Below are 12,816 nucleotides of genomic sequence, written 5' to 3'. Positions count from 1 at the left end.
GGTTTTAAAAATATAAATTGTTTCAGTGTAATCATAGAATTGATGCACTATTTACAAAACAAAATTTACTAAAATACTCATTTCCCCTTGCTTTAATCTAGAATTCATAATTACTATGTGTAGTCAATGACCAACTTTGTCAATGAGGAAAGACAGCATTGCTCTGACACTTTATGAGAATTGTTAATATTTACCAGAAGATCCTTCTTCTTGTCGAGTAGGTGAGGTTGATGGCCCTGAAATAAAAAGATTGGTATCGATGAATTTAATTTTATGTCTTTCTCTTACTTTAAAATTAGATGGGTAATCTGAAGCATTTAAACAGGGCCGGCCCTACAATGGAGCCGACTGGGGCAATTGCCCCAGGCGGCACTTTAGAAGGGGCGGCACTTTGCGGCGAGTCTCCCTGCTCGGTCTCGGTGCCGGCTTGTAATGATGAGCGCCGGAAGTGGCGTCAATTTCCGGCGCTCAGCATTACAAACCGGCACCGTGGCAGAGCAGGGAGACTCGCCGCAGGACTCTTTAAAGGTAAGTACCGGGGGGGTAAATAATGGCGTCAGCGAAGTTTAAAATGCTGGCCGCGGGGGGGGGCGGCATTTTAAACTTCGCCCCAGGCGGCGTTAAGTCTTCGGCCGGCCCTGCATTTAAATGTGATAAATAAGCAAAAATACAAGAATATTTTTGCCAAAAAAGAAAGAGTTACTTTTTTGTTGTATACGGCTGAACATTTTCCCCTTACTCTAATCTGGAATTAATAATTACTACATGTAAAGGCAATCACCCACTTTGTCGATGCCGAAAGTGTGACTTACTCTTACAGGCTAGTGTGAAATATGACAAACATTTATATTTACCAGATGTCTCTGCTTCTTCCAGAGTAGGTGTGGTTGATGGCTCTGAAAAAGATTATGTCTTTTGAAAACAAATATTCTACAAAAGATAAGTATAATATTTTAAAACTTTATGTAGAAAACAAATTATTTACTATTATTTATTTACTATTTCATTGTTATCATAGAATTGATGCACCAATAGCTAAAGTCTACTGAAATACTTGGTCAAGACCTAACCATAATTATTATTATAATAATTAAAATATTTCATAGTTTGGAATGGAAAACTATTTGTTACTTAGAAAAAAATATTGTATACTCATTATTAAATACAGTATGTATTTTTTCAAAACATCATTTTTTTCAGTAGAGCTTGTCAAGGGAAAACATGCTACTAGCTATTGTTTTTTTGGATATGGCTGAACATTTTCCACTCTTTCTTTTAAAAACATATAACATATTCTTGAATTTAGTTACAATACAGTATGTACATCGACATTCATCAAACTTAAGAGAAACACAAAAGGAACATTTTTACAACATCCTTTGTTTATAAAGAAATTAAAAAATAATCAACAAAAAATAAATATAAATACATAGATTACAATGAATGTAATTCGTATATCTGACAATTCCGTGTTTCTCTACCATTTCTACTATAACATAGAGGGAAGCTGAGAAATCTCTTCCGGGGAAGCTATTTATTCCCATAGATAAGTGTTATATACTATGTCGCCCAGAGGCTATATGTTAGGAGGGTATTCATTAATTAGAGAGGTCTACATTCTCTACACGAGCATCTCGAAATATTTTCCATGGTTGCCAGATTTTTTCAAATTTATCATTCTTGCCAAGTTTAGAATAATAGCCTCTTTACATTATATACTAGTAATGAATTTGATTAGCGATTATCTCGCAGTTAATTATTCCAAAGTTTCTCCAATTTCTAACGATATATATATATTTGCAGCAAGACAAATATGCATAATGAGAATCCTTTGGTTTATGTTGAATTTCTCTAGGTCCATATGGAACAAAAACATCTGTGGATTAAGTTGAACTTGTGAGTGGAGAAGTGAACCCAGCATCTGTGAGATGTTATTCTTAATATTTAATAATTGGGAACACTCCCACCACACGTGGAAGAAGGTGCCGATATTAGCACAACAGCACCAGCATTGAGGTGAATTTGACTGGTTAATTTTATTAAGTCTAGATGGGACTAGGTACCATCTGTATGTCACCTTAATATAGGTCTCTATTAAATTTACTGAATGGACATATTTTTTTGTCATTATAAAAGCTTGACGCCAAACGGAACTCCATGCCCAGGTCTCTCTCCCAACTCAAGAACGGTGAGTCCTTCTCATCCCCAGAGAAGCTTTGCAAGAGTGTATTTGTACCCGAGATTTGTTTCTTTTTTTTGTGTAATAGCCAAGTTTTTCTGTATTCCTATTCTTAATTCTTAAATATGTAAATAGTTCCGAGGATGGTAAGGAATAAATCTCTCTAATCTGGGAGAAGGGCATAAGAGAATCTTGGATTAAAATATTACCAATGGAAGAAATACCACTGATGTACCAATTGGACAGATCTATGTCTCTTATAAAATAGTGAATAGCCTCGAGAGGAGTTACTACCCTTGTAGGCAATTATTAACTGTGTCAATGTAGAAAGTGTGACTTTCTCTTAGAGGCAAATGTAAGATATGACACAAATGGGTAAAAAGTATTAATATTTACCAGATGGCTCTGAAACAAAAAAAAGATGGGTTTTAAAAATACCTATTGTTTCGGTGTAATTATAGAATAGAAAACAAAATCTACTAAAAATACACATTTCCCTTGCTTTAATCTAGAATTCATAATTATGATGTGTAGGCAATGACCTACCTTGTCAATGAGAAAAGCTTGCCGTTCTCTTACAGGGAAATGTAATTTATGACACAAATTTATGACAAGTGTTTATATTTACCAGATTTTATTTCTGGAGTAGGTGATTCACTCTGAAACAAAGTTTCTGGAGTTGGTTGCTCTGAAACAAAAAGAGTGATTTGAAATGATTAATTTGAAATTAAACATGAAAACTGTACAAATATAAATGATCTATTCTTTTTTTCATTGTAATCATGGAATCTTTAGCCAAAAAGCCTACTAAAACTCTTGCTCAAGACCTGAGAATAATTATTATCATTAATGTATTTAATAGCTTTGAATAGGAAACTATTTACTATTTAGGATCATCTATAGCATGCTAATTATTACTATGATTACTATAAAATGATGAGTCTTAAAAACAAATATTCTATGAAAGATAAATGTGAAATTGGAAACCTTAAAATGTAGAAAATGAATTCATATATATATATATATATATATATATATATATATACCGTATCGGCTCGAATATAGGCCACACTTTTTTCCCCCACTTTAAGTCCTTAAAGTGGGGGTGCGGCCTATATTCGAGGTCTAGCGCCCGACACCCGGGACATGCAGTTCCGGTGCAGGGGACCTGCATCCTATCCTACTCTCTGATACGCTCAGACAGCCTCCCCTGCCAGCACTTCCCACGGGGGGAAGAAACCCGGGAGTCTGCTCTGGTAAGTCGGGGGGGGCAGAGTGGCAGCATATCTCGGGGGGGAGGGCAGAGTGGCAGCATATCTCGGGGGGAGGAGGAGGAGGACAGTGGCAGCATATCTCGGGGGGACAGTGGCAGCATATCTCGGGGGGAGGACAGTGGCAGCATAGCTCGGGGGGGACAGAGTGGCAGCATATCTCGGGGGGGCAGAGTGGCAGCATATCTCGGGGTGGAGACAGAGTGGCAGCATGTCTATTAAAAAAAAATTTTTCTTTAAAAAAGCACCAAACTTTTAGGGTGCGGCCTATATACGGGGGCGGCCTATATGCGAGCCAATACGGTATATATATATATATATATATTGGCTATTTTTAGTTTTTTTGCTACAGTAAGTTTTTTACAATGTTATTTTGGTACTCTAGACCAGCGATCCCCAACCTTTTTTGCATCAGGGACCGGTTTTGTGGAAGACAATTTTTCCACGGACCGTGTTTTGGGTTTTATTCAAGTGCATTACATTTATTGTGCATTTTACTTCTATTATTATTATTATTAATATATTATCAATTATTATTATTAATATATGTATTATTATTTATAACACTCCACTTTAATTCTCTCACTCATTCTTACTTTCATTCAATATTACTTACATTCAATATTCTTACTACCCCCTCTCACTATCTACCCCTTTTACCCCTTTTCTCAATATCTACCCCCTCCCCCTTCTTACTATATACCCACTTTCTCACTATCTACATCCCCTTTGTCACTATCTACCCCCTTGGTCACTATCTACCCCCTCTCCCCCCTTTCTCATAATCTACCCCCTCTCCTCCCCTTCTCACTATCTACCCTCTCCCCCTTTGAAGTTCACTTACCGTCCACGAGTCCTACGATGGGAGCGAGAGGCCTCTGTCTCCCTGCTCTGCCGTGGCGTGTGCTGCTTCACTGCTGAGCGCCGGAGTATGACATGATATTCCAGCACTAAGCATGAAATGCCGGCACCGCGACTGAGCTAGAGGCCTCACGGAAGAGAGGGGTGACGAGCGGTTGCTGAATACTTCATGAGCGACCGCTCTGCACCCCTCTCTCTCCTCCATGTCAAAAAAACAGGACAGCGTTTGAAGCCACTGATACCGGGATATGTGGTCACCCTATCGTGCGGCCTAGTTGCTTATAGGCCAAGGATCGATACTGGTCCGCGGCCCAGTGTTTGGGGACCCCTGCTCTAGACGTTGCCAACTGAAAAACATACTAATAGATGCTGTTTTTTTGGATATGGCTGGACATTTTCCCTTTAGCCTAATCTAGAATTATTAATTGCTATGTGTAGCCAATGACTAACAAAAAAATAAGAAGCAGAACATTGTTAATGCAAAAAGCATGCTTTGCTCCTACAGACTTTTCCAGCATATGACACAAATTTATGACAAGCGTTAATATTTACCAGAAGGCCCTTCTTCTTCTGGAGTAGGTGAGGTTGTTGGCTCTGAAACAAAAAGATGGATTTTAAAAACAAATATTCTATAAAAGATATGTTTGAAGTAAAACATTAAAACAGTGGGAATCTAAATCATCTATTCTTTATGTCATTGTAATCATAGAATTGGTGCACCATTAGCCAAACAAAGGTCACTAAAACTCTTGCCTAAGACCTGCCTAATTTTTATTATCATTAATTTATTTCATAGCATTTAATGGAAAACTATGTAAAACTTAGGATCACCTATAGTGTGCTGAGCATTACTATGATTTATATAGAAATACACATATAAATAAACATATGTATATATTTACAAAAGTAATATGTAAAAAAATAATAATTCTGCAGTGGTTATTGCAGAAAAATATTGTTACTTGTTAATTTTGTTTTTTGGTATCGCTGAACATTTTGCCGCTGCTCCTATCTGCAGTTAACATTTACTCTATGTGTAGGCAATTACCTACTTTGTCAATGCAGAATGTTTGCTTGCTCTTACTGGCAAATGTAACATATCAGACAACCGTATGAACTAGCATGACTTAATATATACCAGATGGCCCTGCTTCTTCTGGTGTAGGAGGAGCTGGTGACGCTGAAAGAAAAAAGATGAGTCTTGGAAACAAATATTCTATGAAAAATAAATGTGAAATTAGAAATATTAAAAATGTAGAAAATAAATTAATATATTTTTGTGCATCTGGAGTTCACAGTTACTATATTTGTAAGCAATCACCTACTTTGTCAATGCAGAAAGTGTTCTTATGGGCAAATGTAACATATGACACAAAGTTATGACAAGCATTAAAATATACAAGATAGCCCTGTTTCTTCTGGAGTAGATTGCTCTGAAAGAAAAAGTATTAGTTTTGGAAACAAATATTCTATGAAAGATAAATGTGAAATTTAAAACCCTAATACTATAGAAAAATAATTTATGTATTCATTGTTTTATTGTAATCACAAAATTGTTTTGTTGTAATCATAGAATTGGTTTACCATTAGCCAAGCTCTAGTGAAACACTTACCAAATAACCTGACCATAACTCTGTTATTATTATAATTATTAATTTATTTCAAGGATGGGAATGAAAAAAAACATTTCTTACTATGGAAACTTTATTGTTTCTTGTGTAAATGATTACTCTGATGTATCTCTCTCTCTCTCTCTCTCTCTCTCTCTCTCTCTCTCTCTCTCTCTCTCTCTCTCTCTCTATATATATATATATATATATATATATATATATATATATATATATATATATGTTTACAACAGAAATGATTTTAAAAACAAATCTGCAGGGGGCATGGTTTGATGTTGGGCTATAATGGCCACAAGTGCTTACGACTCCTTTTACACCTCACAGATAGCATACAAAAGCACCACAATCTGGATGCTCATTTACAACCAAATTTAATGACCTTGTTCTTCTAATGTTCTGGCGCACAACTAAAAACTTGCAAACCCCAGATGTGGACAAAAGATGTAGGAGGAAGGAAACGAAACCTGACAGTCATGTTAGGCCCGTAGCCTCCACCTCTCGGTCGACCACATCAATTCAAAATAACTTTGAGGACTTGAGAGAGTTTTTCCTATCGGTTAAATTGAGCTTTAGGCAGACCTGAGAGGAAGGGTAGCCAACATATGAGCAGATATTACCGTAACAACCATTGGCATTGACAAGGTAGTATCACGCCAGGACCACATGGATGTGAGGCCTTGGAAGTGGATGTTAGCAGACAAACAAAGAGACCTGGCAGACACACATTTATAAGTGGCACTAAATGAATACAGAACATTTTCCTCAAAAAAAGCATTATTTTTGGGGTGTCTTTGTGGCAGAGCCTGTCCTGGTGTGTGTGTTTGGGTGTCGGTGTAGCAGAGCCTGTACTGGTGTGTGTTTCTGGGTGTCGGTGTGGCAAAGGCTGTCCTGGTGTGTGTGTGTGTGTGTGTTTGGGTGTCGGTGTGGCAGAGCCTGTCCTGGTGTGTGTGTCTGTCAGGTCCCATCCAGGCTGCGGAGCTGCATATCTCTGGTTTTTCCTTTTTCGCTACAGTTTCCCTGTCTTGCTACAGTTCCCCTGTCTAGCTACAGTTCCCCTGTCTCGCTGTAATCCATTCCTGGATTTCCTTATGTTCTGCCATTAACTTCTAACTCTTGAATTCGGTCCAGCTCTTGGCTTCAGCTTCTGTTTCCTTTATAAGTTGTGCCCCACCAGTTTGTTACATTTGTTTCAGTCTGCAGTCTATAGGTATGTATTTTTCTTTTCTGTGTTTAGATTCAATGTTTACTTTTAGTTTATTAGTGATTCAGTAGGCAGGGTTTAGTCCTAGGACCCACGGAATATTGGAGTACTTTAGCATAGTGGTGGGCTAAGCATACTATGGCCATATGATGTGACAAAATCTCAAATTTTTATCATATAGTCCTAGGCTAGTCCTGTATTTATGTGTGTCAGTCTTCTATGTGCCTTATTTTCCCTGAATCATCTGAGGATCTAGGTTCCTCTCTCCTCTCCCCATGTCCCAGTTTAAGATTTTCTATCCTTGCTTAAAGGAGAAGCATCTGAGGATATCGGCCCCTCACTCCATCCCTTGTTTTCCTTGCCTTGTTCCCTTTGCTTTGTTGTGTTCTGTACCATGTATGTCTTGTCTGGCTATATTTCTTGTTCGGTCTCCCTGTTCCTTGCTCTGTCCCATTTGCTCGCTATGTCCCCTTGTTTGCTATATTTCTTGCTATGTATCTTGCTTCTGCACGGTGACTCCTTAATTCCCTCTTTGGGCGCTCTGGGTCATTACAGTCGTCTGTATGGACCCAGGTCCCTGACAGTGTCAGAGTGGCAGAGCCTGTCCTGGTGTGTGTGTCGGTGTCCTGGTATGTGTGTCTGGGTGTTGGTGTGGCAGAGGCTGTCCTGATGTGTGTATTTGGTCATCTATTTCCTGGCACTTTACTTGCTGTAGAAATAAATACTTCATTTTTACTTATCCAGGGATAAAATGCCTTCCGTAATTTTTAGACCACTTCTGAGGACAAAACCTTCTAGGCCCAGAAATCAGTGAGAGGAAACGTAAAGGTTTTGTGTTATTTACTCTAATTCAATCTGCATATTTTATTAAAAAGGATGAATCCCACTAAATTGTCGCATGTATGATTACTTTTTTACTGTACTGATGTACTCCCAATCCCATCACATATGATTCTATCCTTTATTATCTGCTTAGCACTGGTGTCATCTTTATCCAGTATACATGGGTGCCAAGGAGTTAAGATTCTGCCTATTTTATTTATTTCCATAAAAAAAGCCCCAAATCCTCAGCACCAGGCCCATGATGATCTTAATTCAGCCCTGCCCAAAATATTTTAAGAAGTATCTTTTTTATCTCCTGGACAAAATGTAAGAGATAACATATACCGTATTTGCTCGATTATAAGACGACCCCGATTATAAGACGACCCCCCAAAATCAAAATATTAATTTAGGAAAAAAACAAAAAGCCTGAATATAAGACGACCCTATAGGAAAAAAAGTTTTACCAGTAAATATTAATTAATGTAAATATATTTTTTAAATTTCCTTTTATTTGCCAACCTGCCCCCCCCCCAGTTATGCCACTCTGCCCCCAGAAATGCTTTATACCCCCCTATTTGCCACTCTGCCCCATGATATGCCTTATACCCCTATATGCCACTCTGGCATATAGGGGGTTAAAAGGCATATCATGGGGCTGAGTGGCATATAGGGGGGTTAAAATGCATTTCTGGAGGTATATATGCATATCATGGGGCTGAGTGGCATATAGGGGGTTAAAATGCATTTCTGGAGGTCCAGAAATGCATTTTAACCCCCTATATGCCACTCAGCCCCATGATATGCCTTTTAACCCAGCATGTACTGGCTGCCTTGGCTTGATAGGAGTGTGATTGCTGCTAACAGCAATCACACTCCTGTCAAGCCAAGGCAGCCAGTACATGCTGGACCTGGGGATGATAGTAGTGGGATTACAGCCTCCCTATGCCATGCTACAACCCCCACCCCCCTTACACATCCATGCTATCACACACAAACACACATTCACAAACATTTAAATACTCATTCATTCCATTAATCACACATACTTCACACATTAATCACACATACTTACCCAAAAACCCTCCCCCACCCCCTTACCTGAACTGCAGATCTCTCACTCGAAAACTTCTGCAGGGGTCCGGCTGTACGAACAACTGCTCTGGCCCCGCCCCCAGAGGAGGGAGGGGGAGATAGAGTTCTGTGAGGAAGCTACAAGCTTCCTGTCCTCCTGCTTCTAACGGAAGAGACGCTGCTCGCGACCGGTAAGCAGCATGGCCCCAGCCATTTTTTTGGGGTCTGATTAGAAGACGACCCCGATTATAAGACGAGGGGTATTTTTCAGAGCATTTGCTCTGGAAAAAACCTCGTCTTATAATCGAGCAAATACGGTATATATCATACAATCACTTCATAAACACATACCAAATACACTGCATACATAGGTGAAAGAAAATATGCTTATATAATAGGGTTTTTTTACCATTTGCCAATTTAAAAAATGTTCCCGGATTTCATTTTAAAAAACGTGTCACCTTATCTTACAGACTAGTCTGAAATTGGACACAAAGTATTGATATTTACCAGATGGCCCTGCTTCTTCAGGAGTAGTTGTGATTGATGGGTCTGGAAAAAAGGATATATTTTAAAAACAAACATTCTATAAACGATGAGTATGACATTTTTAAATTTTATATAGAAAACAAATTAACCTATTTACTGTTTCATTATAATCATAGAATTGATGCACCAAAGTCTACTGAAATACTTGTCCAAGACCTGACCATATTTATTGGAGTAGGTGAGGTTGATGGTCCTGACATAACAAGATTGGTATCAATTAATTCATATTTATGTTTAATTGTGTTGTCTTTCTGTTACGTTAAAATTAGATGGATAAAATGAAACATTTAAATGTGATACATAAGCAAAAATACAAGAACTTCACAGAACTTACAAATATTATGTAAGGGGTCGCTGGAGCCTAATATTGGAGGGAAAATGAAAGTGGACAATTTTTCCTGAAACTTTGCTTGCATCATAAAGTCCTAAACACTAATTTGACACACACATAATTTGTAAGTGGCACTAAATGAATGTAGAATAGTTTCCACACAAAATATTTTTTTTTGTGAAGGGATTTCCAATAAAGAAAAAGAGTTACTTGCTGCTGTTTTTGTTGTATATGCCTGAACATTTTCCCCTTACTCTAATCTGGCGTTCATAATTGCTATATGCAAAGGCAGTCACCTACTTTGTTGATGCAGGAAGTGTGCCTTACTCTTACAGGCTAGTGTGAAATATAACACAAATTTATGACAAACAGTTGTATGACATTTTTATACTTGCACCAATAGCTAAACAAAGTCTACTGAAATACTTGTCCAAGACCTGACCATAAGTATTGCTATAAACATAACATACGACACAAATGTATGACAAGTATTAATATTTACCAGATGGCCCTGCTGTTGATGACAGAACAAAGATTTTAAAAATATTTATTATTTTGTTTTGTCGTAATCATAGATTTGGTACACTATTACACAAACTTATGACACAATAAAATGGCAAGTGTATATATTTACCAGATGGCCCTACTTCTTCTGGAGTAGGTGAGGTTGATGGCTCTGAAACTAAAATATTGTTTTTGAAAACAGCTATTCTATAAAAATATAAATGAAACCTTGAAACTGTAGAAATCTGATTCATCTTTTAATTGTTTCATTGTAATCATACAATCGGTGCACCATTAGCCATAGTTTCTGCAGCAGTCCTTGCAAGAAAAAAAGTGTTGCTATTGTTTTTTGAATATGGCTGAACATTTTTCCCTACTCCAATCTGGAGTTCACGGTTACTATATGTGTAGGCAACCACCTACTTTAATATATAATTAATCTATATTAATATATACCAGATGGCCCTGCTTCTTCTGGAGTTGATATCACTGAAAGAAAAAAGATATGTTTTGAAAACAAATATTCTATGAAAGATTAATGTGAAATTGAAAACCTTAAAACTGTAGAAAAATAATGTATTTATTGATTCATTGTAAACACAAAATTATTTTAATGTAATCATAGAATAGGTGCACCATTAGCCAAAGACTAGTGAAATACTTACCCAATACATGACCATAAATATTATTATCATCATTAATTTATTTCATGGATGGAAATGAGAAACAATTTTTTACTATGAAATCATTATTGTTTGCTGGTTATTACTTTGATATATCCCCATGGAGGGGGGGGGGGCAAGTGCTTGAGGCTCCTTATACGCTTCATAGATATCCTACAAAAGCACCACAATCTGGATGATCGTCGACAACAAGTCGATGATCTGATCCTTATACTGTCCAGGTGCACAACTAAGAACTCGCAAACCCCAGACATGGCCGAATTATTTAGGAGGACCCCCTATAGGGAATATACGCATGCCGCACACACAAGGAGACTACCTGGAGGCTTTCCTCTTGACACAGCAGCATCAAAAGCAGATAACAGACTTACCAAGGCCCCCGGGCCCTGACTGGGTTTGATAGGGAGCCTGGGTACCCCAATGCCAAACTGCAGGAGGTAGTAAAGGCCTTTACTGTTGCCAAAGTGGGTCCACCGCTCAGGCCTCAATGCTCAAAGTCACTTTGCAAATCCACAACTAAACTTTCTATGCCAGGGACCATCCCATGCTGGTAGTGCCCAGGTGTTATGAAGATCTTGGCCACACCACTAACTCAACTAAGATGCGGGAGGGCCCACAGAGCAATCACTGCTTATAACCACAGACAACATCTAACGAGTGGGCTTGTTTCTGCATCTGAATGACTGATGTGGAGAAGACTCAAACCTTGAGAAATTCTATGGAAGATAGGGGGACAACTCCCCCAAGCCCCCAAGGGTATTCTAACAAATGACACAAATTTATGACAAGCGTTAATATTTACCAGAAGGCCCTGCTACTTCTGGAGTAGGTGGGGTTGGTTGCTCTGAAACAAAAAGATTGGTTTCTAAAAACAGATTCTATAAAAGATTCATTAGAAATTAAACATCAAAACGGTACAAATCTAATTAATCTATTCTTTTTTTTCATTGTAATTATAGAATCTTCAACCAAAAAAGTCTACTAAAACTCTTGCTCAAGACCTGACAACAATTATTATCATTAATTTATTTGATTGCTTTGAATGGGAAACTATTTACTATTTAGTATCAACTATATCATGCTAATTATTACTATGATTTATATAGAAATACACATATAAACAAACATATGTGTATATTTACAAAAGTAATCTGTAAAAAATATTCTGCAGCGGTTATTGCAGGAAAAAAGTGTTACTTGCTAAATCTGTTTTTTTGTATGGCTGAACATTTTCCCGCTGCTCCTATCTGCAGTTTACATTTACTGTATATGTAGGCAATTACCTACTTTGTCAATGCAGAATGTGTGCTTGCTCTTACAGGCAAATGTAACATATGAGACAACCGTATGACTAGCATGACTTAATATATACCAGATGTCCCTGCTTCTTCTGGAGTAGGTGGAGCTAATGACGCTGAAAGAAAAAAAGATGAGTCTTAAAACCAAATATTTTATGAAAGATAAAAGTGAAATTAGAAACCCTAAAATGTAGAAAATGAATTCATATATTTTCATACGAATTCATATATTTTCATATATACATATATATATATGTTGTTGTTTTAGTTTTTTTTTTGCAACAATATTTTTTTTTAGAATTTTATTTTTGTACTCAATACATAGCCAAGTGAAAACATGCTAATAGATGCTGTTTTTTTTTTTTTTTATGGCTGGACATTTTCACTTTGGCCTAATCTAGAATTCATAATTGCC

The 12,816-nt window shown here is 37.4% G+C and overlaps 1 protein-coding gene across 1 annotated transcript in view; it reads right to left on the bottom strand.

Moving 5' to 3' along the window:
• The window catches only part of LOC128491378 (mucin-19-like), a 130,611-nt gene that overhangs the window by 67,582 nt on the left and 50,213 nt on the right, over positions 1-12,816 (bottom strand). The window contains exons 38-44 of the mRNA XM_053463701.1: positions 12,476-12,517; positions 11,906-11,968; positions 9,508-9,588; positions 5,450-5,491; positions 4,864-4,905; positions 2,808-2,867; positions 195-236 (exon numbers count right to left, since the gene is read on the bottom strand). Of these exons, the coding sequence (XP_053319676.1) occupies positions 195-236; positions 2,808-2,867; positions 4,864-4,905; positions 5,450-5,491; positions 9,508-9,588; positions 11,906-11,968; positions 12,476-12,517 (372 nt within the window). The remainder of the gene's footprint in view (positions 1-194; positions 237-2,807; positions 2,868-4,863; positions 4,906-5,449; positions 5,492-9,507; positions 9,589-11,905; positions 11,969-12,475; positions 12,518-12,816) is intronic.

This window comes from Spea bombifrons, chromosome 4 (genome assembly GCF_027358695.1).
Source record: "Spea bombifrons isolate aSpeBom1 chromosome 4, aSpeBom1.2.pri, whole genome shotgun sequence".
Lineage (NCBI taxonomy): Eukaryota > Metazoa > Chordata > Amphibia > Anura > Pelobatidae > Spea > Spea bombifrons.
Note: the sequence above shows the minus strand (reverse complement) of the source record. Positions and strands in the feature narration are given on the sequence as shown.